Genomic DNA, 26,715 nt, shown 5'->3' with positions numbered 1-26,715 from the left:
CATCTGTTTGAATTGGTAATACAGCATCAAATAAGAACTGGGAGAATAGTAATAAACTGCCCTTTTAAGGCTCCCCTCTCCTTCCTCCCTGCTCTTTTTGTTTCAGTTTGCAGGGGGGTGGGAGGGTGTTTGGGGGGTGGGGGTTGCATTTTCAACCTTCAATTCAGCTGCTTGTTTAAAGTCATTAATAGAAAACTGGAATATTGGTATTTCTGAATGATTTTGAATTTAAGAAATTATATTCTTTTCCAAGACACATACATACTTTTGCTTTCAAACTAAGTCAACGCTTAATTATGTTTAGTTAATTACTCTAACCACAGCAGATGGCTGACTCCAAAAGAGATAATCCCCGAAACAGTCATTAGTCAGGATCAGCAATAATTACACTGTAGACCTAATGCGTTCTGTGACTAAAAAAGTCCATAGCCGTTAACAGCAGATCCATATTCTTTTTAACCTCAAGTATAAATTAGACATTTGTTCCATTTTAGTGTATTTTGCCAATCAATAATTATGAACTTTCGTGATTGCTTTTTAAACTCTCTTATTTGCAAAAGAGAAATTAAGTAAAACCAGAAAAAAAAACACAAACCTGACATTTTTTATTTTCCAGATGTAGTGATTTGTATCAGTTCCTCTCAACACATTGCCCGAAACTCCAGTTATATTCCCAGAATTTTCCACAGTGAATAGTAATCATGAATGCAACTGAACCCAATGAAAACAGAAAGCAATCTCTCAAAAAGGAACAAAGAAGGGAAGTATGTGCAGCTTTACACAAGGAAAATGTTGTCTTTTCTGAAAAAACCCCAAGGAAAGAAATTACTTATGTTTAATAGAAACAAGAACACTAAGGAAACAACAATCAAATCATTTTCACATTTAACAAGGTGAAATTTCTTTAAACTAAATCATCTATCAATTCCATGCTCCAAACCTTTGCTGAAATGTATGCTAACATAGAAAAAAATATATTCTTACTCTTAAACAGGTATTAACAAATAACTCCCTTCAGGGGATATTATCATGGATATAATAGTATCCTGTCAGTGTTAGCTGGGATGCCTGAATCCTATAAAGTGGGTCTTGAAAAAAATCTAAACAGTAGACTTACTCACCTCCAACTTCCAGTTTAACCTCTACACTCCCATGTATTGCTTCCTTATTTCAATGTTACCTCTAACACAGTGAAAACTAAGTTGAAAGTGCAGGGGTAAAAATATACTTCCGTCTTCTTCAATGACCAAGTGAAGTTTGTAACAACTATTTGACAGCCAACTGGAGGAGAGTCCCACAACAGCAAGGTATTTAATCGTATTGTATCATAAAATTGCCAGTCCCTGACTATTTCTTGAGTCAATATGAGTGCTCTAATGCTGAAGATCTTACAGCTGCCGAAGAGAAGCGCGTCAGAGTCTCTCAGAACAGACAGTCCAGCACAGCAGAGTTCATCACAAATCTGAAATGCAGTTTCATTTTATGAAGTAAAATTTAACATCTAACTCTTCTCCTTCAAAGTGGGGCAGAGCCCAGAAAGGTCAGCGGACAGAAGGTAAACGCAGAGCATGGGTGCTGGCTGGGGGGGGTGACCCAGCAGGCCAAGCAGCACCCATGGGTTCTGCGCCGTGATATCACGAAGGCCGCAGAACCAAGAAGGAGTGGATGTAAAAGCAGGGGTGTGCCAAAAAATACACAAAACAAACAAGTACCCTGACCAAAACCTCACGGAGAAGGAAGCGTAGCACCCACAGGAATGGCCGCAGTTCATTACAGACAAGCTATGGACACAGGAGGCTCCCTGTGATGCTCCCTGCTCTGGTGACAAGGTCTGGGCGTTGACCTTCCAATACGCAGTCTACTACTGCTACGATGTTTTAGACATCTGAGATTTTTTAACTCAAATAAAAGTGGCAATATAATCAATGAGATTCACTTTACATGTCTCAAATGCTGTACAAACCTTAAAGGCCAGGTTAAGTGCTAAATATTGCAAGTTTTGCAGAACTTCACTGTAATTATGCCACTTCCAATAATTTAAGCCCTTTACATAAAACTCTAGGGGGAAAAAGCCACCACAATAAAACCTTTCTTAGTACATTAACCACCACAATAAAACTTTTTTTAGTAAATCAACAGCAAGATTGGCTTGTGCTTCATAGGTACTATACCAACTACAAAGTCACTTCTTTCTAAAAATAACCGTAATATATTACTGTCAGTTACACTATGCAAGGCACACAGGGTACATTCCTGCACTATGCTCTGAACCTTTTACAGCCCTTCTCTTTCTAATCCCAGGCCAGATTCAATCAGTGGTATGACAACTCACTGTTTATGCCATCAAAATCCATAGCAGTGAAAATATTAATAAAATCACAAATATATCACTTCACAATTGTACAAATGTTTAACGGTCTTTACCCACATAAAGTGGCTTACTAAAAGCCACATAAAAGCAGATCCAAGTCTTAAGTTTGGCACAACCGAGTCAGGACTGGCCTAGCAAAAATGGAAACAGTGAAGGGAATCGGTTGCCATTCTACTATTTGGTAACATGCAATGGCCATTTTAGATAGACTCAGGACAAAACAGGACATTTTAAAAAAATGCATCTGTTTTGACTCCATCTGACAAGATAAACCCACCATTAAATGATACATGCAAATTAAGTTGCAACTCAAAATCTTATTTTCTTCTATTTTACAAGTAATTGTGGTAGTTCTAGTTAGAAATAAACCTCACTTCAAATACTTCCGCATTCACACATTTCATTACCTTCATGATTATGGTAAAGAAAGAATACTTATGAGTGACAGAGGGCATTGTAATTCAGTTGCTTTACATTCCATGGAGGGAGAAGGAGCACACAGGTCAGGTTAAATTACAATCCTCCATGATCCTCGCTTCTGGATAAACCTCAGAATACATTCCTGAAAGCTGCATAATGCTGGGCGAGAAATAAAATCTATCCAATTTGTACCGCAAAAATTGAATGGCCATACCAGGTACCCATCACGCAACACAGCACTGCAGGGAGTCACTTAATGTTCAAGTGACCCAAGTCTACTTAAAACAAATATTTCAAACCCAGAATATCAACACTAAGAGTCTGGTTTAAATAAATAAATATAAATAAATAAATGCAAATCTATCTGTATTATTTGTATTCCATATGAGGTTATCAACTTTACACATGTATGTTTCGCAATCACCACTTTTATTTTGAATAAGCACCCTTTCACCTTCTGTTATCTTCACTTCTACATTGAGTTAGGATGGGAAAAGCTGATACCATCACCTTCAAAACAAAAAAATAGATTAGTGGAGATAGCTTCTTACACAGATGTAAACACTTTTAATCAGGAGTGCTCACCCTACAAAAGCAGCCTACTAGTACAATTAATCTGCACGAGCCACTCCTGACACCAGAACAAATTTCCATGAGGTGACAAGAAAAGGACCCCATCATATAATTTACTTTTGCCACTGGAAAAGCTGTGCAGTTTGTCCAGCCCAAGAAGATGAGCACTCATACTTTAGATAGCACGATGACAATGGGACAGTTCAGTTCTGTGGAGATAACATTAAGACTCACAGAGACATAGTTCATGGAGTGGAGATGATGGCACCACACATCTGTATTCCAACACTGCTAAGCAGATTCTAAACACCAAATAAGTACCAGCACTACCCAAAACTGATGCAGAGACTGGACTCTGTGGTGACTGCAGAGGCTGAAATAATAGTACCTGAAGAATATTCAAATGCAAGGATTCTCTGGCAACAGTTTGGTAAGTGCCCAAAAGAGGCAATTCCGCCAGATGCTGTCAAACTGAAACAAATGCTTCATCATTTCAAAACTGACGTTTCACAAACCTTTCTGTTCCAAGAAAAAAAATGAATCACTGTAATATTTTATACTGACTTGGGATGAATATCAGTTTATAAGGATTACATTTTTGTGCATGACAGTTCAGCTTAAATAGATTAAAAACGTGTTTCCAGTTTCTGTGTAAAAAGTCAATTTTTCATTCCCCACATAACTATTTTTTTCATATCCTGATTATGAGACTTTGATACTTGGTTCATCTGCACTAGATACTAGTACTACTAAATCTTGCTGTACAGAAGCAAGACTGACAGTATTTTATACTATTACTTAAGTTCATGAGGGCACTGAGCAAACTCTATCTATAACTACCTCTATAACCTTTAAAATCATAAAGTAGTATTCAATCTTTGCATACCAATACTCAATACAATATTTTTTAAATACATAACAAAAATTCTTTCTTAGGTAGCTCTGAAATAGCTAACAGGAATCCACATTAGAAATCCTATGCCAATACTAGTTTGAAAATCAGTAAGTGCTAAAGGACCACAGAACATAAATCACAAGTGAGCAGTTTCAGTAGCAGGCTTTTTACAGAAATTACTATTTAGCTCTATCAAACAAAAACTCTGTTTCTAAGGATAGCTGCAAAAATAATCAGAGTATTAGGATGAAGAAGTATAAAGATTATCGGCAGTATTTCAGATATTTGAAAGCCCGTTTTTTACTCCCTTTTGTTGTATATATTCAAAATTAAGGTATTAAACATTCTATTTCCTCTAATTTTGAACTACACAATAGATTTGTGCCTGTTTATCCAGTCATTTGATAATCAGGTAATTTTTAACACTGAGCTAAAGACAAATGCATTGCTTCCTTGTTGGCAATAGTTTGTCGACATGCCTGTTTCATTGCAGCTTACAACCAAGAAAACTCTGAGTTAGATCCATAAATATATGTATAAGTAGGCTTCCTATAGGCAATCTCAATAAAGTAACTCAGATGGGGGGCAGAGCAGGGGGATCCTTACAATGCATTCCTTGACATGGTAGCATAATTTATGTTTAAGGACTCAAAAGAATTACATTTTGCTCTAGAGTCTTACAAACCTAATTGTGTGCTAGGGCTCCCAGTACTATGAAGCTCAGGCCCCCAGTTTCCAAACATGACTAGACAGTAGTATGTTATCAGGCCACTACCTAGTCTAGCATTCTGTGACAGAGTAAGCACTATCACCTACTTTTGTTACCTGTAATCCTGTTCTCCTATTCACCTCTCTAAGCTAAACAACTGGACTTTTCCAGGTTCTTTTCCTGAGAATCACTTGGTTATCTTCCCTGCTCACACCTAAAACTTGAAGTTATATCTCAAACAAGTATTCCTGCATATAATTACCCAGGGATACATTCCATATTACTTTGCTTACCAGTTTTTATGCACCCAAATTTTTCACTTGCTAAAGTCTATTGAGCTAATCTTTTCATTCAACTATGCACTACTTATGCACAAAATACCTATTTTACAGAGGTGAAGAAATGCATTTAGAACTCAGAAAAACGTGAATGCACATTTGTATTATTACCCTTTTCCTCAGCTACCAAGAAGGGACAACAGTGTCATTTTAGAAATTACAGTACCTGAACGACCAGTGAAGTGCAGCAACACAGTCTCTTTCGACACACTTCTCGAGCAGGTCTTTAAAGCAGCAAAACTTGAGTGCCGAAATAATACCGCTAACAGAAAGAATTGCTTTGACTAGACTTTAACAGGAAGGAAGAAGAAAGGAGTGTCTGAGCACCCCTGTGGCAGACAAATCCATTAAAATCAGGAGTGTGAAATAAAAACTGTTACTTTTTATTTATCTGTCTCAAATTCTCACCATCACTGCTTTAAAGACATCAGACATTCTAACAGTAAAAGACAGATATCCTATACTGGCAAGTCTAGGTGAGAAAGTTCCTGGACCTCACATGACTAAACACTTGAGACTTGCTGTTAAGAACTGCATTAATTGGTCTTTTTGTACTCAACTGTGTAAACAGCTAACCAAACTCCTTTGTTACTGTTTTCCCTCCAACTTCAAGTATCCAATAAAATCAAGGTCCAGTAAGAATAAAGAGAAGAACACTGCCTTGCGGTAAATGCCTTGTCTTGTTTCATTAACACCAGCAGAGGCTCCTGAAGTGTTAATTTTCCATAGGATACAGCAGATCAGCTGTGAAAAAACAGTTCAGTTGTTTGAATGGTGAAAGCACCAAAAACTTTTTCCTCAGCAAAGCAAGCCAGTTTAACAGGGTTATTCATATACTAGATTAAGATGTGTACCTTTTACGGAACTAATGCTATTTTAATGTCACTGTGATCCAGCCAATTTTTGACACTATCTCCTTTTCTAATCTGCCTGAAATCTATGGATCATTCAGGTGCTAGAAAGCTCTACATATATGAAGAGCTGGATTTGGCTTTTCCAACTCCTCTCTGTAGACACACCATCTAGAATCCTTCGGTGGTATAGGTGTCCATGGACTGAATTACAGGTGCTGTTAACAATGATCTGTGTGTAAAGGACAGAAGCAACTGAAAACAGAAAAGGTTCCAGGAAGTTTACATAGAGTCATTTCACTGAAATGCCTGTGACACTAACGTGTCCTGAAACTGCCTTCATCTCCAATAATTACATATCTAAATAGGTGCCTAAAAAAAGCTTATCTTCCCTCTACATCCTAATTTTTCCTCCGAGATAAACACTTTCCCCTCAGCGAAGAAAGCCTGAATATACTTGAGAACCAGGTAAGAAATGCTCTTTCCACCCAAGTCCCTATTCGGTAACTTAAATGAGAATCAGTATCATACTTTTAAGTGACCTAGTTATTCACGGGATAATTCTGACAAGTTTTTTCAAGACTGATGACACTGGAGTGTCCTGCAGTCAACATTTTTTTAGCTTGGTAAATGCCACCATTGAGAATGGTAAGAGGGAAAGAGCATAATTAACTTCTATTACCATGTAACAGTAGCTCATGTACCAGGGTTTTAGGACAGCACTTTCTAATCTTTTTAATGTTCATATCTAGATATATGCCACTTGGTAACATATCTACCTCCTAATTTTGTTCTCCTTATCCTTCTCTACAAAGAAGAAAGGAGAAAATAACAGTTTGAAAAATGAGAATGATATTTCAGTTGAGCCTAAAGAAGACTTTCTTACCCACAGTTGTATACTGTAAGTAACAGTGAAAGGAATACTAATTACAAAAATAATCTCTTTTAAAGTGAAATTGAAAACAGGTGAAAGTCACATACATAATGTGGCTCCATAAACCATATTATAGCTTTCTGACCTTGCCTATGATGGTGCACCAAACAAGGCAGCTGACAGAGGCAGAGCAATTGTTGCAGCAGTTAACCAGGTTGCTTCTTCAGGGAATTTTGGGGGAAAATTTCCTCAGGAGTCACCTTCTAGGAACTTCTGGTGGCCTGCTGCCAACAGTGATAGCTGGCATCAGGAGCCTTTTGCTTCTGTCAGCTGTTAACTGTCAGTGTTGACTAGCCGTTTTCCAGGTGGGGAGCACCTGTACCTGTTGCCTACAACTGAGGGAGTGCCAATGACCCATTCTGCCAGCGCTGGAGACACGGCTACAGACAAGGCAGCTCATGGGGGAGCAAGCAAAGGGGCCCAGAAGCCCTGCTGATGGCTGTGCGAGGACTGCAGTCATGTGCCGTAGGGCCTGAGCAACTGTCCCTAGTGCATCAGAGAGCTCAGCCCATGAAAATCTCTCCTGGAGCTCCTTGACTCTCCATCGGTATGTTTGATTTATCAACATGAAGCAAACCTGAATAAGCCGTGACAGTTTCTTGCACTGTCCTATAAACAGTCAGGAAAGATTACTGGTAGCTATTTTGCATCTGACTTTTCAAGACAAACAGCTTGGAAAAAAAGGAAAAATAAAGGATTCCAACATTTTGTTCTGTTTTATTTCACCTGACAATATTCATGCAGCAAAACAGCAGCTGTCCAAGGACTGGGACATTAAAGCAACCGCTATTCTTTCAGCGAAGCACTTTTAATTAAGCCTGATTATCTGCAGAATAAGCGATTTTTAAATAAACACAGAATTGACTCACTGAAGTCTTTACACATAGTTCTAAATGTTACTGACATTTGACCGAAACATTACGTGTTTTATTTTTAAATGCAAGTAGAAACAAGTATTTAAGGTAGCTAGTTACCATACATGATCTACTGAGCTGAACTAGTGTTCTCTTATTTTTTAATTCTTATTTTGGTTTCAATGTGTGTGCATGGTATAAAACAGTCTATTACCTAACCGTCTACTATTATCTACAAAAGAAGTTTACATTAATGCCCAGTGAAAATATCCATATTGTGCACTGTTATGCTCAACTGAATGGAGTTCAAATAACAGATAACTTATGTGCACCTTCAAGAAAGTAAGCTTAGATTTCTTATCATGAGTTCTGAAAGCCTGTTGTCAAACAATTACAGTGGTATTTTACATTTGTACTTCATAAAAATTCCAGTCCTCATAACTGTAATTAGTATTGTATAAAATGTTTTCCATTGCCAGCTCTACAACTGAAAAAAAAGGTACCAAGAAAAAAACTTCACCTTTTAGACTAACACTCCAAAAGAGGAGGGTGGTGCCAGAGGATGGTCTCTGTCTCTTCTAATATGTTTAGAAGTCCTAGAATTATAAGAAAATTCCAGTTCAGCTGTATTTAAGTAAATTCTCCTAACAACTGCATATTAGCACCAAATCAACACAATAAAAGACAGAAAAGCAATCTATGCAGACTGTTTTCTAAATCAACTTAATAGTTACACTCTGAAACCAACTGTTTATGTATGTAGCTCTCAACATGAACTTTCTTTAGTATTATGTCATGGCATGTATTATTAAAGAGTCAACAAACAGGATGAAGTAGTATTGCTTAGCAGCCAGGTATTCTTGACCATTGTATGATCCGTCTACAATTTTCTAATCCATTTCTGTATTTGAGCATTGTATTTTCTGAAAACAGCAGGTCTCAAATAAAACATTACATTAATTGAATAGATATTCAGTGTTCAAAATATCTGTTAAAACTCAACTCATATTAAGGAAAATCCCTAAAACATACAACCATCTTTCTGTAAAGTATGTATTTATTTTAAATAAATTCTGCTTAATAGCTCAAGAAATCTTTTCTTTTCAATCTCAGAATCTGTTTCTTAATCTGCTACCAATAAACATATATAGCAGTGCATTCGCACAAGATAGTAACTTCAAGCATTTTTAACTCTATTTGAACTGTCCCAGAGCAGATGAAGAACTAAACAGGAAATACAATACAAAAGAGAAAAACACACTGTGGCCAAGAAGCTCGAAACTGGGACAGCTAAAGTCAATGCCCTTTTTTTTTGTGCTCTTCCAAAACCTGACTTGCAATCTGTCAGAAGCAGAGTTACTGCTTTTCTACTAACTTTTTGTCATTCAGAAACTTAGTTCCAGTTTAGTCATTGTATTGTACACCTCTTCCCATGGTTCAAAAGCCAGACTTCACCTCCTCAAGCTCAAAATCTAGGCTTAGCTCCAATTACAGACATCAACAGAGCTTGAGAAAATTTAGAGAGGAAGTGCCCAGCTGAACCTTTGACGGCAAAAGCTGCCACAGGTTTGTCTGGAAACTGTTAGAATTCAAAAGTGTTAAAATTCATGCTTGTGCCAAACATGCTGGTTAGCATTTCCATAACTGAACCTTGCCTATCTTTGCTGAAGAACAATAGAAGGCACTAAAATAAAGGCTAACTTTGTGAAACCTAATGTATCTGCTCTAACATTCATATACAAAAACTCTCCAAAAAACTCACTACAAACAACTTATTTTGCCCACCTGATATTATTTTGCTTCATGTGGGGAAAAAAGCGCATTAAAAAAATGAGTGGCAGAGAAAATGTCAATCCACACAGTTAAACTTTAAAAACATAAGCTACAGGAAGGATAATTTTGGAAAGAAATAACTACAAACCCAGGTATCTATTTGTGTGTATGAACGCCACATGAGTCAAAGTAACCAACTCGGAACTAGTTCATGGGCACTGCCCTGTAAATCTTTCAAAGAATAAAGATGCAGAGAAAAGGATTCCTTTACCCTGCAGTCCTAAACTTACAGACTACCATAATAACTCATGTACTCCAAGTAAGAACGGGCAAGGATGTTAATCAAACTCCTTGATAATAAATGGTCTAGAGTCTGCATTAGCTGCCACTTCTTCAGATTTTCCATCCTAAGAATTTAAGATACTATTTTACTGCTTGAAAAATTGCTGAAACTAAAACAACCTCCATACTCTGATGAGAAATGAGTTCTTAGATATTAAGCCCGAGTTCCAGAAAAGCATTCAGCAGAAATCTTTTGAGTGTGTACCTATTATCAGCCTCAGGCTTTGCACTAGGTCCCAATTTTGTTTTAGAATAGCACCAAACTTCAGTCTCATTATGCTAATATTAATATTGTTTTACATTTAAACAAAAAGAGAAAGAGCCAAACATCTAAATGGTATATTCAGTTCTCCAATGCCAGCAAAGACTAGTTTTAGCCCATACCACAGCAAAGAGGTCCATCGGCCTGTCACATCATTAAGTGAATTTTGGCACCTTGACTAAAAAACTTATCATTGAGGCATGCTAATTCCTCAGTTTTGAACTCTTAAAGCACCTTGTGTATCATCCAGCAGAAATGCAATGGTTCCTACTAACAGTCTGAGGCAGCAAGGCTGAGACACAGATAAATGGTTTCCACATTTTCATGTTTTTCCACTCACGTAGTTCTTTGGAAACCCAGAACCAACTGTAGAAGGAAGTATTCTGTGCTATACTACCCATTGATTTAAGTCAGCTTCATCATTGGCATCCACCCTCATTTTCATAGGTTATTTGTTCATTGCTTCTTCCAGTTTTGAGGCATTATGATCTTTAAAAAAATTTGAGACATTTAAGCAAAATAAAACAAAACAAAACAAGAGTCCACTGAAGTTTACCTGAACATAGTAACCAGAAGGAATAATAATGGGGTTCTTAAGATACAACGAAATAAAACCAAGCCTCAACAGAAGCCACAGCAGCTATTACCATGTCAGAAGACTATCCATTCACAATATTACTCTTACAAACCAAGCAGATGCAAATCTGACATCTCAATGTTATTTACACACTTGAAGGAAGTGGTTAGACATAAAAAACCTGACAGATTGCATTTTTATTTCCACATACTAGAGAGAAAGAAGATAATAAACTATCCATATTTCCATCTACAAAAACAAAAGTACATGTCAGCATATCTAGATTTCAGGCTTCTAACAAAGCCACATGCTACACATTACATCTTCCTACACTATTAAAAAATACTAGTTATAATACAAGAGTCCATTTCAGCTGTATCAGGTGTTGTTTTCTTGGCAAAGCTTGGCAATCATTTAAAAATTAAGAATGATACACAGTATTCCCATAAACCATTCTATCAGAACTTAAAAGCATTCTGCAAAGGCAAGCTGGTACAACTTGGCCATATTTGAGTAACAGATAAAACTGTAGCTCTTTTGCAGGGTCGGGGAGAAGGAAGCCTAAGCAGCCCCAACTCCTGCCACACAGCATTCCCTTCAAGAGGATGGCAACAAGAAGCGCACAGCGATGACCTATGGCTGCACCCTGGATTAGGATCTGCCCTTCTCTGTGCAGCAATAGCAGCTGTATCCCTCAACTGCGGCTGTCCCCCCACACTTCCCTCTCCCAGTGGGACACAGAACAGACATGAACTGAAAGGGAGCCCACAAACCAGTAGCTCCAGCAGCACCCATCAGGGCTGTCCCTCCTGTTTTACAGGAATCCAGTTCTGTCAAGTAAGCTAAACTGAAGCTTGAGCCAACAAGTTCAGCTGTGAGGCACCGAGCTTTGAGTTTAAGAGCCTCTACAGAGACAGACTATGCAAAAAGATATCACACAAAACATTTCTGAAACACCAGGATTGTAGGACATTAGAAAAAACTGACCGGGGTACAAGAAGCCAGCTAGACAGTGAGGGAGTGCAAGCCTGCTGGAAGACAATATGCATGTTTTGCTGGCACCCAAATTAGGACATTTCTTAGACATTGTCAATATCAAGCATTATTGTAACATATTTCGAACATGAAATTTATATAAAATTCTATCTAGCAACAGGAGCAATTTGGTATTTTACTAAAAAAATTTAATGGAATCTTGTTTTGTAAGAGGGATTAGCCTAGAACAGTACTCCAGGTCACCGGTCTTTCAAATTAAATAGCCAGTGTTAAGGGGCTTTTAAGGGAGGCAGCACACCTAAGAAACCTAAGGCTATCCCATGAAACCTTTATTTTGCAGTTAATGCTCTCAACATGAAGAGATCATAGTTTCATACAGAATGCTGACTGGCCCTCATTCCTCAGTAATCCTCAGAATACATGGGTATTTTGGGAGAAAAAAAACAGTGCAAATCAACAGTTTCCAAATACCAGGTCTTCACCACCACTTGAGAAGCCCTTTAACAAATTAATGTAGGTTGAATCCCTCTTCTTTTCTTCCCCATAGCATTTTTCCTGCCCTGTTCCCCTCAAAATAGACCTGTATCTACACATTCTAGCCACTCTATTGTCCATACTCGTTTCTCTGTATGTAACAACCCATGTGAAATAAAGGGTCAAGCATCTCCAAAAACCTCTTTCTACCTACCCCAAGCTGGAGGAACAGTCTCTGTTCCTCACCTACTTACATTTCTCATAGTGTGAACAAACATAGATTTCTTATAGATGCTGTCTACTTTACAAGTTCTTTAATAATGGCTATTTAATTTGAAAATATTTAACGGAATCATAATTTTTCTCCAGATTTCATTTTTGGTTCCAGTATCTGTGAATATAGTGGATACCTCCTGTTACTAAATGAAACTGTACCTGTATCATTTTATTTCCATAGTAAGATACAATAACAGAAAAAGTGGACATTTTGAAGAGCAACAATGATTTTGGTTAGGAATTCACTACCAGTTTTTTTTCATTCTCTAACTAGCTACCAAAAAAAAAAAAAAAAAACCCAACAAACCACCAAACAAACAAACACATGGACAAGAAGTCTTTGGTACCAAAAGAACAATATTATTTTAATATGAATTTATATTGGAACTGCAAAATTTTACTTAGCACCTTTCTAAACTTTCACAAAATAACGAAGACTGTGCATTGGTATTATCCGGTATAGAACTTCAGTAACATTTATCATGGCACGTGCAATGCTATTGCAAATTCTATGCTATTTACACTAGCGTTAAGGTAAGACCAACCTTAAGGAAAAAAAATCTTTGTAGACCCATTTAACAGAGCAGACTAAAACCAAAAATGCACTGTAATCGTTGTTTTACAATGTGAAATCTGTTAACTGATACTCTGGAGCAAAATAAAACTGGACCTGTGCACTAAGTGGTAGCTGTCACACCCACCTAGTCCTCACCAGCAAGAGCCAAGAAATTACTTGAAGTAAAAAAATCACATCAACTATAATAAATACAGAAGGAGAACATTTCCTATACATATAAGAAAAGCTGACAAAAAGTTTTCAAATAAAACAAAACAGCCTATGTTTGTTAGACACGAAACAGTTCTGCAAGTGATAAAAATAAGCTATGAAATACCAATACTTCAGAATGTGCATGGAACACATGCATTTTATGTCACTGTTTTTGTCCAATGAGTATTCATCAGAATTTTTCATAGTTAATACTAGTTAACACCTAAATAGACTTTAATTTTTTTTAAATCTCATGCAAATCAGATATATTTGCTCATCACTACTATCAGATAAGCATTACAAAAAAGCAGTAGTTTTCTATCTTAGAACATAGAAAAAATTGAAAGTTGCAACTCTATATATTCTTTCTTCAATCTATAAACATTTCAAACTACTAACCTGGGGAAGAGGGAGGGAGGGGAAGAGGGAAGGAAGCACAGAAGGAAAGGACCGAACACTTGGCATTACAGAAGAATAAATACAGAACATTAACAGCTTACTGTGGAGAGTGGTTTAATCAGGAAGTAGCCATTATCCTGTCGCTACAGAGCAATGACAGCACTCCAAAACAACAAGCCGTGGCTTTGGTGTTGGTGTTTTGTTTTGTGGGTTTTTTTTTCTTTCAGTCAAGAAGGAAGAAAGAACACATGCTATCGTGCCTGAGCTTTGCTGAGCCCAAAGGTCGCCAGATGTCTATTGTCAAAAGCTACCCTGAAAACAAAATTCAAGCAAGCATTTACAAAGCTGTATTTGAGGAAGCATCTAAAATCTACCACAATCTCCCTCTGTGTTACACACAAAACATGGCTGTCTTATTCAGAGATTAGCAATTATTGTAATGAGATACTGTCGGAGAGGGTCAAATAGTACTTCCTGCAGTTTACACATCTTGATTTCCTGGTAAACAAACTGAAAGGCAGGTGGAGCACTTAGATCACTAGTAAACACACATGCTCACATGACCAAAACCAACCTAGATGGAATATGCAGTTTTAATAAAATGTGTATCTGTATTTTAATTACATGAGGCAACAAGGCAGCAGAAACATAAAAATAACTGAACCATGAAGGAAATTTTTTCCACAATGTTACACAGTCATCAATGCCATACTTTGTTGTTTTCTTTTTTAAGCAAAGCCCAAGAAAAATATTTTATTTTCTTTTAAGCGATGCTTATGTACACACACCCCCACCTCAGACCGAACTGGTCACAAAGTTGTTTTGGTATGAGAAGGTGCTCTGAAATGATAACCTGAATCAACCCTGGAAAACCCTGAAACTGAGTAAAAAAAATGCTAATCACTGTGTTCAGAATTTAAGCATCAATCTCCACAAAAGCACTATTAAAGAAATCTACTAACAATATTCAGGACAGAAATTATTCAAATTAACTTACTGAATAACTTTAAAAGAAAAAAATTCAAATTACTTTTTTATTTTTTAAACTGCCTAACACTTTTCCTCCTCAAAAAAGTTAATCACATATGGAGTAGACACATGGCAGTGATCCAGTGAGAAAAGCTAGTTGTTTCCTACCTATAAACTTTCCAAAAATTAATTTCAACAAGCTCCAGTTTAAATATCAGATGTTCACAGTGGAACTCAAGAAGGCCTTAGGCTACTATGAAAATTAAAAGGAACAAAAGAAAAAACAAACCCCCACAAAAAAATTCTTGGGTAATGGAAGAAAAAGCTTGCTACTCCTAAGCAACTAGAACAAAGTATTCAGTCCACTGACAGAAGATAGAATTTCTTTAAGGGATAAATACAGTCAACTTACTACACAACAGGCTGATGCAAGTGAAACTGCTACAGTGCCCTAAAACAACAGTACAAGGGCTTAAACTTTAGCATGCAATAAAAAGATTATCTGCATACTACAGGAAGTATGCAAAGGCGGGGGCAGGGGAGGGGAATGGATCGATCAATTAATTCTCCCTCTCTCTGAAACTCAGCAGCATGAAACAAGACGACCTAGGGAATACACCAAAGTAACATGTCTGAATAAACAAATCGAGGAACAGAACAATAAAAAAGTTTCTAGTAATGATGTTATAAATACATTGCAGCCATTTCTGACATTAAGCTCAAGAAAGGAACAAAGGAAAGCTATGAGAAAAAAAATACAGAAGGCATTACTGGAAAGGTCATGAAATATGAAAGGGTGTATCTGTATCAGCAAACACTGCTACTGAAGACGCAGCTTGTGCCAATGAAGGAGTTATTCTGCCATCACAGTCTCCCAAACAAGGTAAGATACGTTAACGAGAGGGATCTCTGCAACCAAAACAATACCCAAAGTAGGACTTGGGCAAGCTGTGCTTGTTATAATTAGTACAGCCATAACTTCCTTATCAAACACTTGGATGTAACTCATTCCCTTAAGTAAAACCACATCAAAACTTCAGCATTTCATTCATCTGGTTTTCTATTGTTACTCATCTTACAAAAACAGCAGTCTTGTCAAACAATATATAGTGTTTCTGAAGAAAACAGTAAAAATCCAAACAATCAAATGAGAAAAGCCTTCTGCAAAGACGACTATCAACAGAACTCTTCACAGTAGTCTTAAAATAGTTTTAAAAAGCAACGTATGTTGTTTTTAATCGGGGTAAATTTGGTACTAGTATCACTGCAAACAAGCTCTCACAACAAGATTTAGGAGATCACGATCTAAAATCTCAATCTGGGAATTATTCTTAATTCCAGAAATCTGCATGCTAAAATACAGCCACAATGACTTTGAGTCTTATATGACTCAGGGAGAATCACATACACTAGATCTGCATGTTAAAACACTAGCTCATAAATGATGATTTTTTTCTAAAATTATTTCAATCCATATTGCTCAATATGAAAAATATTTACTGGGGAACAGCTGTTTTCCATTGAGATAGCAATGAAGGAGAGGGAAACAAAAATATGACATCGGAAACAGCCAAACAGAAGCTCCATACTTACTTTCTGAACTCCAGGTTGAATCAGACCTTGACCAGTAACAGTCTGCACAAGATGTTAAAAGCAGGGATTTGTTTCTACCAGTGCAACCATTAGTTAACCCCCACATTCGTCAGCAAGAGAATAAGAATAATGATTCAGCAATTAATGTTCTCAGTCAGAAATTCTACAGGCTACTCAAATACTGGTATCCCAACACCTAAGCTCCATGAAAAAATTATGTTTATAAAACAGGCCTAAGAGGACACTGAAACATGATACAATAAATCACTACTCCAGCTATGTCTTAAATATACATCAGCAACTGCACTCATAAAATGGCACAGAGTCAACCTGTGGAGCCCAACTGAACAGTTACTGTCTTTCTGGGAGATTTTTTTTTTTTTTTAAATAGGAGTATCCGTTTCTATATAACAAATTCTAACTATAAATATGGGTATTGAATAAGGGTCTAGCTATAAATAAGGGTATTGAAAAATAAATAAATAAAAAATTAAAAATATTTTAAAACCAATACATAAAGTAACAGCAAGTAAAATATTGAGGTGTTCTTTTATTGAGATTTCAAACATAGCCCACGGGAATTAAATCTATGCTCATAAAGAAAATACAAAATCCTGAAAACTTTACTATTTAAAAAAAAAAAAAAAAAAAAACAACCACAAAAACAGCTTCTTACAGAGCCTTGTGTGCTACAATGATTCCTGCCAAAGAAATTTCAAAAAGTTAAGAATCATACCACTACAGAGTGTAAGAATCATCTCAACACTGTATCAAAAAAACAAGTATCAACCCCAAAAAAGAGACTGGAGCCTATCTAGAACTACCTCTATCATTCAGATAGCTCTATTCCAAAATAAGTTTTGATTAAAAACTTCATAGTTTACCCTGTGATAAAGAAATATAAAAGCAGTTAAGCCATGAATGTTGCTTATGCTCACCTGAGAACATGTAATCTCTGTGAAACCTCTAGTGAATACCAACAAAGCCGGAGATCTGTATTTTGCATCACACCTTGATGCAAATACCAAAACTGCTGCAAGAAATACAGATTACTTCACAGCAGAAACACTTGCTTAAAATGGTAAATATTTACGAATATAAACACAATACCTAAATCCAGCATCTTCTGTGAATACAACCTGCAGCAATGTTTTTTGAGAGTATCAACTCCACGCAGTCACCTCCATAGTGCATTAAATCAATACATTTATTTCTAAAAGTTTCACATGCAGTATTAGTCTACCTTTTGCTTCTAGCAATTTTAGCTGGAATTCCTTGACACTAGCTACATAGACAAATAAGGAGGGGACAAAAGGGACCATTCATTACTTACAGAAATAATTTTCTGGGGTGGGACACCAAAAGTTATAAATCATCTTTTTACTCAAGAAAAATTAACAAGTTAATAAAAAGTGACCTCCAACTAAACTACAAAAGATGGGGGAGGAAGAAGACCTGGATGGACACACCAACCAACCAACTTTCCTCCTCATACTCAGACTATGCCAAAAGTCTCAACCACCTTTTACTCCCAAGAGCCCTTCACACAATGGCATACCAAAGCAAGTCCTATTTGTGTCCCTATAAATTAGATTCTGACAACATTCACAAGGCTCGATATAATTTTTTCCCCACATATGCTACTGCACAGAGACCATTCTTGGGTTCCACTGTTACACAGCATACCACCAGATGTTGAAATTGGTCTCCACATTTGAAAACATTAAGATGCAGCAACAGACAGATTATTTCATTTCAATTAGCTTCTCGACACCAAAACCAACTAAAACAACCAATCTTTGAAACCCATCAGCTGACACTAAGTAATCTGCATCCTTATACTGTTATAGCCCTACCGAAGCAAAGGGAAAGGGGATTCCCCTTCCCATGGGGAAAAGCAAGGCTGCAATCTTCCCTTTGTTCTACCTCCTCCATATTCTGGTTGCATATACTGGTCATATTGCTCGTGATTTAGCTTCATTTTAAAGGCCCTTTGGTCCTCATTGAATTATTTACCAAACGCATGGACACTTCATCTATCAATTTGATCCTTAAAAGAGTTATCTTGGAATTGGAATAAACACAAGAGCTACTGCAGAACTCTCACTCAGAAAGAGCCAGCCATATTCTACTATTATTAAACACATCCCTAACAAAACCCTAATAAGAATAGAATTGTTTCAAGGCATGTAAAAGTCACTCAAATTAAAACCCAGAAACTAGTTTATTCTTTATATTATGACAGTGCCCAAAAGCGTTCTTCATACTGGCTCATTACCTAGAACTAATCACAAAACTATTCATAAGCCCAGATTATTATTTATTTACTAGCATTTCATACATCTGCTACTAGATTTCAACCCCACAAAGTTTATATATGGAATTAATTCTGAAAGAGCATAGGAAAATACCTGAATTAAATAATTTTAGTGCACTTTCATTTTCCTGCACTAAAGCCTTCTTGTATGTTCCTTCTCATATTTAATACTGTGTTTATCAAAATGTCTTAATATTACAGAAACAGTAGTTTTAACTAGCAATATGGAAACAAAAGGAACTAAAGCACACCAGTATCCTAATGAACACATTGTCCTATGTACCAAATCATGTCATTTCATAATAAAGTTGATGTATCTTACAATAAACAGTTTTTCAATATTTTTCAGTATATTCTATTAAAATATAAAGAGTGATTTGAGTTTGATGAGATTTGAAACTGAGATGATGTTTGTTTCAATGTTCTATATACGTTAGTATCAGCCATTTTAAAAAAGCATTACAGAGACCAATATTCTTATAGTTAAATTTTTATTTTGATGGTTAATTCAGCATTAACTGTTATTTAGTCAAACTGAAGGTTTGGGGGAAAAGACCACATAGGTAGCAAACACGGCAAAGAAATGCACAGAGAAGGAGGGTTAAACTGCTGTTCTCCATAAAAAATAACAATGTACCTTTTTATTGGAAAATTGAAATATAAAATTATTTTCAGAACATAAAGATTTTTCATAAGTTCTTAAAGGTTAGAACTATAAATATATATTCTTTATCTATCATCATAACATACACATACACACACTCAAAGACCCTCTGAGAATACAATATTCATTTTGCTGCAGAAGAACAGACATTGCATAACAATGAGATTTGCTAATGAAATCAGCCATCAACCTGGAATACATATGTATTAAACCAAGACCTCAGTGTCATTTTCTTTTTGCATCGTTTGTTCTTTTTCTCATTTTTCCTCGACCTTTCAGTATCTTGTCCTACTCCTAGTTTCACTGCTTCAAGTACAGCAATATTGCAAAATATTTTGTTAACACTGTATGTACAACAGTTTTTTAATTTACAAAATTTATTTCTCTACTTATTGCTAAAAGTAGATTCTAATTGCATGGGTTCTATCAGCTTTCTTAATGTAGCCTTGAAAGAAAAATCAATGGGTGCTAAAGAGACAAAGGAGTTTTATTTCTCTGTAAAACAGCAGGAATATCTAATAAAAAAACGGTGTCACTTGGAACAAACTATACTTTCACAGCTAAAGTTGCACACCATTTAATTCAAGAATTTAATACAAGAACAACACATTTTTAAAAATTGCCTCTATATTTATCTAATGATTACACAAGAACAGAATTTAGAACCATCACACAAATAAAAGTGTGACTGCTTTACATGAACATGCAAAATCATCATGAAACCCAGTAAAACAATCCAGCAAGTTCAGTAACAGTATGTATAAGCATGCAGTATACATATCAGTTACACAAAACACTTTACTGAAGACAGATGAATACTGAATGGAATTATTTATTCTGCGACTCAGAGCTGACCAGAAATATTAAAACATTACAGAAGTTTTTTAAAAGATATTTTTCTCTCATTATACTAATACCGTATTTTGGTTTTGGGGCATATATGCTGTCTTATACTTCATAGATAAAAAGCAACCTATTTACACCCCTAGCTCTAAAAGTATCAAAACTATGTTTTGAATTCACCCCAAAACTATCAAAACTAATAACACAGCCCACTAAATTTTTCCACTGTTCTCATTTTACAGAGTTTTTTAATTGAAATAATACAAATAAGCTATTGTTGCTATAATGCCACTATCAAGTTAGCATTATTGTTGATAAGCTCCAAAGGCATACCAAACACTAATACAAAACAGTACAAAATAAATGTTTCCTGGCTTGTTTGGTAGGGCTGGTTTTTTTTCTTTGTGTGGGGGGTTTCTTTGCTTGTTTTTCTCCTTTCTTTTTCAACTAACACTCCAAAATCCTAATTCCATGAAGACAAACCGCCAATTAGTTAGTTACCTTTAGTATACCAAAATTGCATACAGAACTCCTTTGGAATAAATGAAAGTAATTTGTGATTTATTTTCTCATTTTATCTTCAGGGCATAAGGAAGTCATTCAGTCATTCTATAGTTACGATGGCCATCACAACACCAAAGAAACAGAAGGCACAAGAGACCACTGAAAAATAGAGGAGAAAAATAATGAAATGTCTGAGAATGGACTTAACCATCCCTGGAGCCAGTCATATCAAATTGTCGCTATACAACCCAGGAAGAATACCATCAAGATACTGGACATAATGAGCTAGATAAGTAATTGAAAGCATAAAAATTTCCATAAACTCTCTTCATATGTGCTCCAATTCACTTATGTCATTGGGAGCTTTGAAAGCTGTAACCATATAACACATGGCCTTACTTTTCCTTCCATTTCTCTCACTTTTAACGATATGCAGCTACATGATATAAACATCCAGGCATATGTCATATGAAGCAGTCTTACTCTTATTCGTGCATTACAGTGTCCTAATAAAAAGATGCATGAAGACTGTTTTTGATCACACGCTATCAAAAATGCTTCTGTTTCAATTACAAAGCATTTGTCCTTCTGCAAAAAAGCCATCCAAACTGAATAGATAGAGCCACAGTTCATTATAGTGGGCTCACCTTTGAAAGCAAAGGCTATACAACCTCCAGGGTTTGAAAGGAAGAGACTCTAATGCAACAACCTTGACCCTTGAAAATGCTGGGTCATTTTCTTCTGTGATGAACAGTGATTGCTTTCTATAATTCTAACAATTGTCAAGTAGGCTAAAGAGTATGGCTGGCAGATGATAGTTGTGAAATGCTAGCACTTTTAACAATGACTTACTACCCTGTAATACAGGTCAACTGTCCAACTGAGCATCTTCTACAAGATGTTATAGGCTTTTGAAGCCATATACTACAACAACTGAAATCAATGGTTTTATTAGGGATCAAGCTAGTGTATACAGGACCTAAGAATATAGAGAATTGTTAAAGGATACAGTCTTAATGCAAACAATTAAGAAAGACTCTAAGATATCCAAATCTACTGTACATATGAAATATGTGTCATGGTTTAACCCCAGCCAGCAACTAAGCACCACACAGCTGCTCGCTCACTCACTCCCACACACACACCTAGTGGGATGGGGGAGAAAATCGGGAAAAGAAGTAAAACTCGTGGGTGGAGATAAGAACGGTTTCATAGAAAAGAAGAAACTAATAATGATAACACTAATAAAATGACAACAGTAATGATAAAAGGATTGGAATGTACAAGTGATGCGCAGTGCAATTGCTCACCACCCACCGATCGACACCCAGTTAGTCCCCGAGCGACGATCCCCCGCCCCCACTCCCCCAGAGTCTATACTGATGTGACGTCACATGGTATGGAATACCCCATTGGCCAGTTTGGGTCAGCTGCCCTGGTTGTGTCCTGTGCCAACTTCCTGTGCCCCTCCAGCCTTCTCACTGGCTGGGCTTAAGAAGCTGAAAATCCTTGACTTTAATCTAAACACTACTGGGCAACAACTGACAACATCAGTGTTATCAACATTCTTTGCATACTGAACTCAAAACACAGCACTGTACCAGCTACTAGGAAGACAATTAACTATCCCAGCTGAAACCAGGACAATATGTGATTCTGGTACATAACTTGACAGTAGGCAATCATGCATGTATCTTAAGTACAGGACATCAAACTTCACAACTTACACAACTTGGCACAAATTTCATGAACAAGAATGAGAACATAGAAACCAGTTACTCTACAGATAAAAGTGAACCCTCATTCTATAAATACAGACTCAACCTCAGAGAACACCAATAAAATTGTATCAACAGTACACAGAATTAGATGCTGCCATGTGCTAAAAGATACCTGAATTTTTATCAATAAAGAAAAAACATGAACTCAGAAATGAGATTGAATTTATCAACCATATTTATCCTCTCTGAACTAACCAGAAACAGCTTCTTCAATATATTGTCTAAAATTCTGTATTTTACTGGAATAAATGACACAGATATAGATGCCCACAGTATGAACATATTCTAAAAATTAACACTGTCCAGTTTACTGTGGTTTAGGTTGTGGCTTAAAATCATATTCCAGAGAATTGACATTTCACATACACAGTTTTAGTATCATGCTGTACTAGTAGTCATACCTATGCACACAAACACACACATGCCTTTATTTTCAGTAACACACAATGCTTAGTTAAAAGCTGTTTCTGGCACTTCATGCAGAAATTGCAAGCATCCTTCAAAGCTAACTTTTAAAAAAATCTGGCAATGAAGCATGCTTATATTTTTTCATAATGAAATACTCCAAATTGTACTGAATTATGATGACTGCTATTTATATACTTTTAGGGAATAGAAGTAGAGGACAATTTATTAAAGCACAGGAAGAACTCCTGAACATTGGAAGGTCACAGCCTATGTGCTGAGCTGCTAAGCAAAAACATCTATGATGTTCCAGAGCTGCCATTTTTCTTCCTTGACAAAGACTCCATCTGCCACAGAGCCATTTACAGCCTCAGAGTCAGAATATCAATGATTTCCAACCATTCTGCAAGTCTGCTTTCACCTTGACATCACCTCTGCAATACATCTAAAACAGATGATACATATAACCCCTCTACAAGCTCTAAGCCCATGCTTTATTCAACTGATATGAATTTAAGCTGTGCTCTCACATACCATTTTTTACTTCTTCCGAACCATGCAAGAATATTAAAACTCCAAATTCCACATCCTTTCCATTGCTGTGCTTATTTTAAATAAATCACTTTTGGAAAATCTAAGAAGAAAACCTTTCAAATATTGACAAAACATGTAAAAACAGTTAGAAAACATCTGATTATTTTAAAATCTGTATTTACATAACGTACATGCACACAATCTCAATTTTTCTTTTCCAAATAAACAAAAAATGTCTAGTAAGATCCTTATTACAGACCACCATGCAGAATAAAGTATCACAGCTTCACTGAAACCAACAAAACTACATTCAGCTCTACATCTCTTGGTGTATATACAGATTAAAAAAAAAAAAAAAAAATTCCAGGTTAGAGCTGGAACAAAAAAGGAAAGAGAATCTTGTCTTACTGAATGAATACCTCAAGAATTAGGTCCTCAGATAAAACAGATTATACATCATGGATCAATAAAACCCATTTTATATCTATATATACATAGATAGATATTCATGTATATGCACACACATGTTCTCCATCAAGTATGAGAATACTCAGTCCATCATCAGGCTCATCACAACACAACTTTAATGAATGTATTCCTTGATAGCAACTTTTGGAGTCTTGAAATTCAGGTACATGTTGGTACTCTAGAGTAATTTTTTAAACATGCAAACTTGCAGCTTGATTTTACAGTGAAACTGGATCACAGGATAAACAATTTTGTATTACTAATATAAATGTAAACACACACAGTCACGTAGCTAGATGTCAAACTATCGCCATACAAACTCTCAACATGTTAAATATATAGTAGCAAAATATTTGAACATTAAACAAAACTTGCAAGCAACTTTAGGAAAATTTACTTCATAACACCAGTAAAGTACATATTTTACAAACTCAAACTTTACCTCCCATCCTTTTTCCTCATTGCCTATATCTTTATTTCTTCCTGTTACAGAAGTAATAGTGTCAGACACTTGACAAATTTTATCTGTTCTACTTCTACGTGCTCTCTGCCCACTATTCACTTCGTTCAGGCTGCTTTTAATATGCCAAACAAACACAATTTAAGCCAAGAATATTTTTCTAAATCTGCATGGAAAAAATGTCTCTTTGTCTCCCAAAATACATTGCACCCTAGAATTTCCCTGGCTAAATCACACTAGGGCTTGGGTAGACCACAGTATAAGGTTGAACTAGTTCAGGCATTACCTTTGTGCTTCCCTTAGAAAGGGTAGGATCAGATATACTCAGATACATATCCAACATGATTATTTTATGACTTACAGGTATTCACCTGACACTCTCATATCACATCTCACCCAAAAAAAAACCCAAACCAAACAAACAAACAAAAAAAAAAAAACCCACCAAACTTGTTCAATTTTCCACCTGCTATCAATATACATTTTGGTCATTTCTTATCTCATCTGCAATTCAACTACCCCTACCCATCTCCTCATTACAACTACTTACTTTGGTTTTTTAGTGGTGTTAAAGTGGGCTGGCAAACTACAAAATACAAGGGAACACCTGCATGAAACATACTTGTCTCAAGTCAAATACAGACCGGCACTTCACGGTTCACTATTTTTTGTGCCTAAGAGTCAAACCTGAAGAAGTGCACCATGCTACATCCAAATTTAAGACAATTGTTCCCAAACTGGGGAAAACCCGGCCCAACAGAAAAGCAAAGGAACACGTCTTTGAGAGGATGTACTACAATGCAGCAGAGGTAAGGAGGCAACCAAGATAAGGTATTCAGGCATGGCCAGATCTGGGAGACAGAAGTACCCTAAGAAAGATCTCACTGAGGATGTGCAAGGGCAGTGGAAAAAAACAAGAGTCAGTCACTGTTAGAAATCCAGTACCTCTCAGTCTTACACAACAGCAGCTTTCTTCCACCATGTATTCCCTGCTATGAACCACTGACTTGACTCAACAATTCCTTGATGCTACTGCTTCTTTCTAATTCTACCTTCCTCCTTTAAAAATCCTGGGAGGAAAGAGACAAAGGTGAAGAAACAGAAAATAATTAAGAACTTTCTAGTTAAGACAGAATCATAAAGTTGTTTAGATTGCAAGGATCTTACAGAGGTCATCTGGTTCCATCTCCTCCTCAAAGCATGGTTAACTTCAAAATTACATCAAGTGGCTCAGAGCCTTGTCCAGTAAACAAGATGCGGATTTTGCAGGCTCTCTGAGCACCCATTTCAGTGTTTCATAGAACCACAGACTGGTTTGGGTTGGAAGGGACCTTCAAAGATCACCTATATAGTCCAACACCCCCTGCCATGGGCAGGGACATTTTTTACTAGACCAGGTTGCTCAAAGCCCCATCCAACCAGACTTTGACCACTTCCAATGATGGGGCATCCACAACTTCTCTGGGCAACCTGTTCCAGTGTCTCACTGCCTTCACAGTAAAGAATTTCTTCCTTATACCCAATCTAAACCTACCCACTCAGTTTAAAACCATTTCCCCTTGTCCTGTCACTACAGGCCCTGGTAAAACTCTCTCTCCGTCTATCTTATGATCCCTCTTTATATATTGAAAGGCAACAATCAGGTCTCCCCAGAATCTTCTCTTCTCTGGGCTGAACAACCCCAATTTTCTCAGCCTTTCTTCACAGGAGAGGTGCTCCAGCCCTCTTATGATGTTTAGTGTCCCTCCTCTGGACCCACTCCAACAGGTGCATGTCTTTCTTGTACTGGGAACCTCAGAGCTGGACACAGTACTCCAGGTGGGGTCTCACCAGCACAGAGTAGACGGGGAGAATCACCTCCCTTGACCTGATGGGCACACTTGTGTTGACGAAGCCCAGGATGCAACTGGTTTTCTGGGCTGCAAGTGCACACTGCCAGCTCATGAAGTTTGACAACTTTCATTCTTGGGAATTTTTCCCTTTTATCTAATCAAATTTTCCCTTCACATAATGTGTGTCTCCTGCCTCCTTTCACTGCACACTTCCAAGAAGAATCTGACTTTCCTTCTAACACCTTTTAGGCAGCTCAGGATAACCACTAGCTTCCTCAAGCCTCCTCAAGGCTGAACAATTCCAATCCTCTTACACATCTGTATTGTGTCACGTGCTCTTGTTCCCTACTCATCTTGGTAGCCAACCACTGAACTCGCTAAAGTATGTCACTACCTTTCTTGTACTGGGGACCCCAAAATTGGGATACAGCACTCTAGATGCGGTCTCACAAGGGCCAAGCAGGGCAGTGGGAATCATCTCCCTGAGACTGCTGCCTACACTTTTGCTAATACACTCCATGATGCAGTTGGC

The 26,715-nt window shown here is 36.8% G+C and overlaps 1 protein-coding gene across 22 annotated transcripts in view; it reads right to left on the bottom strand.

Annotated features, from left to right (window-relative positions):
* BAZ2B (bromodomain adjacent to zinc finger domain 2B) overlaps positions 1-26,715 on the bottom strand; it is a 164,789-nt gene that overhangs the window by 90,870 nt on the left and 47,204 nt on the right. For 12 of the 22 annotated variants that reach the window (XM_069780540.1, XM_069780541.1, XM_069780542.1 and 9 more), the window contains exon 1: positions 596-748. The exons of 3 other annotated variants lie outside the window; for them this stretch is intronic. In XM_069780540.1, coding sequence (XP_069636641.1) covers positions 596-602 — 7 coding nt within the window. In that variant the 5' untranslated portion in view covers positions 603-748. Of the gene's footprint in view, positions 1-595; positions 750-8,465; positions 8,542-13,914; positions 14,191-26,715 lie in introns of those variants that run through there. 7 more of the 22 variants (XM_069780558.1, XM_069780560.1, XM_069780553.1 and 4 more) reach the window with 3 other exon arrangements.

This window comes from Haliaeetus albicilla, chromosome 4 (assembly GCF_947461875.1).
Source record: "Haliaeetus albicilla chromosome 4, bHalAlb1.1, whole genome shotgun sequence".
In the NCBI taxonomy this organism is placed as follows: domain Eukaryota; kingdom Metazoa; phylum Chordata; class Aves; order Accipitriformes; family Accipitridae; genus Haliaeetus; species Haliaeetus albicilla.
Note: the sequence above shows the minus strand (reverse complement) of the source record. Positions and strands in the feature narration are given on the sequence as shown.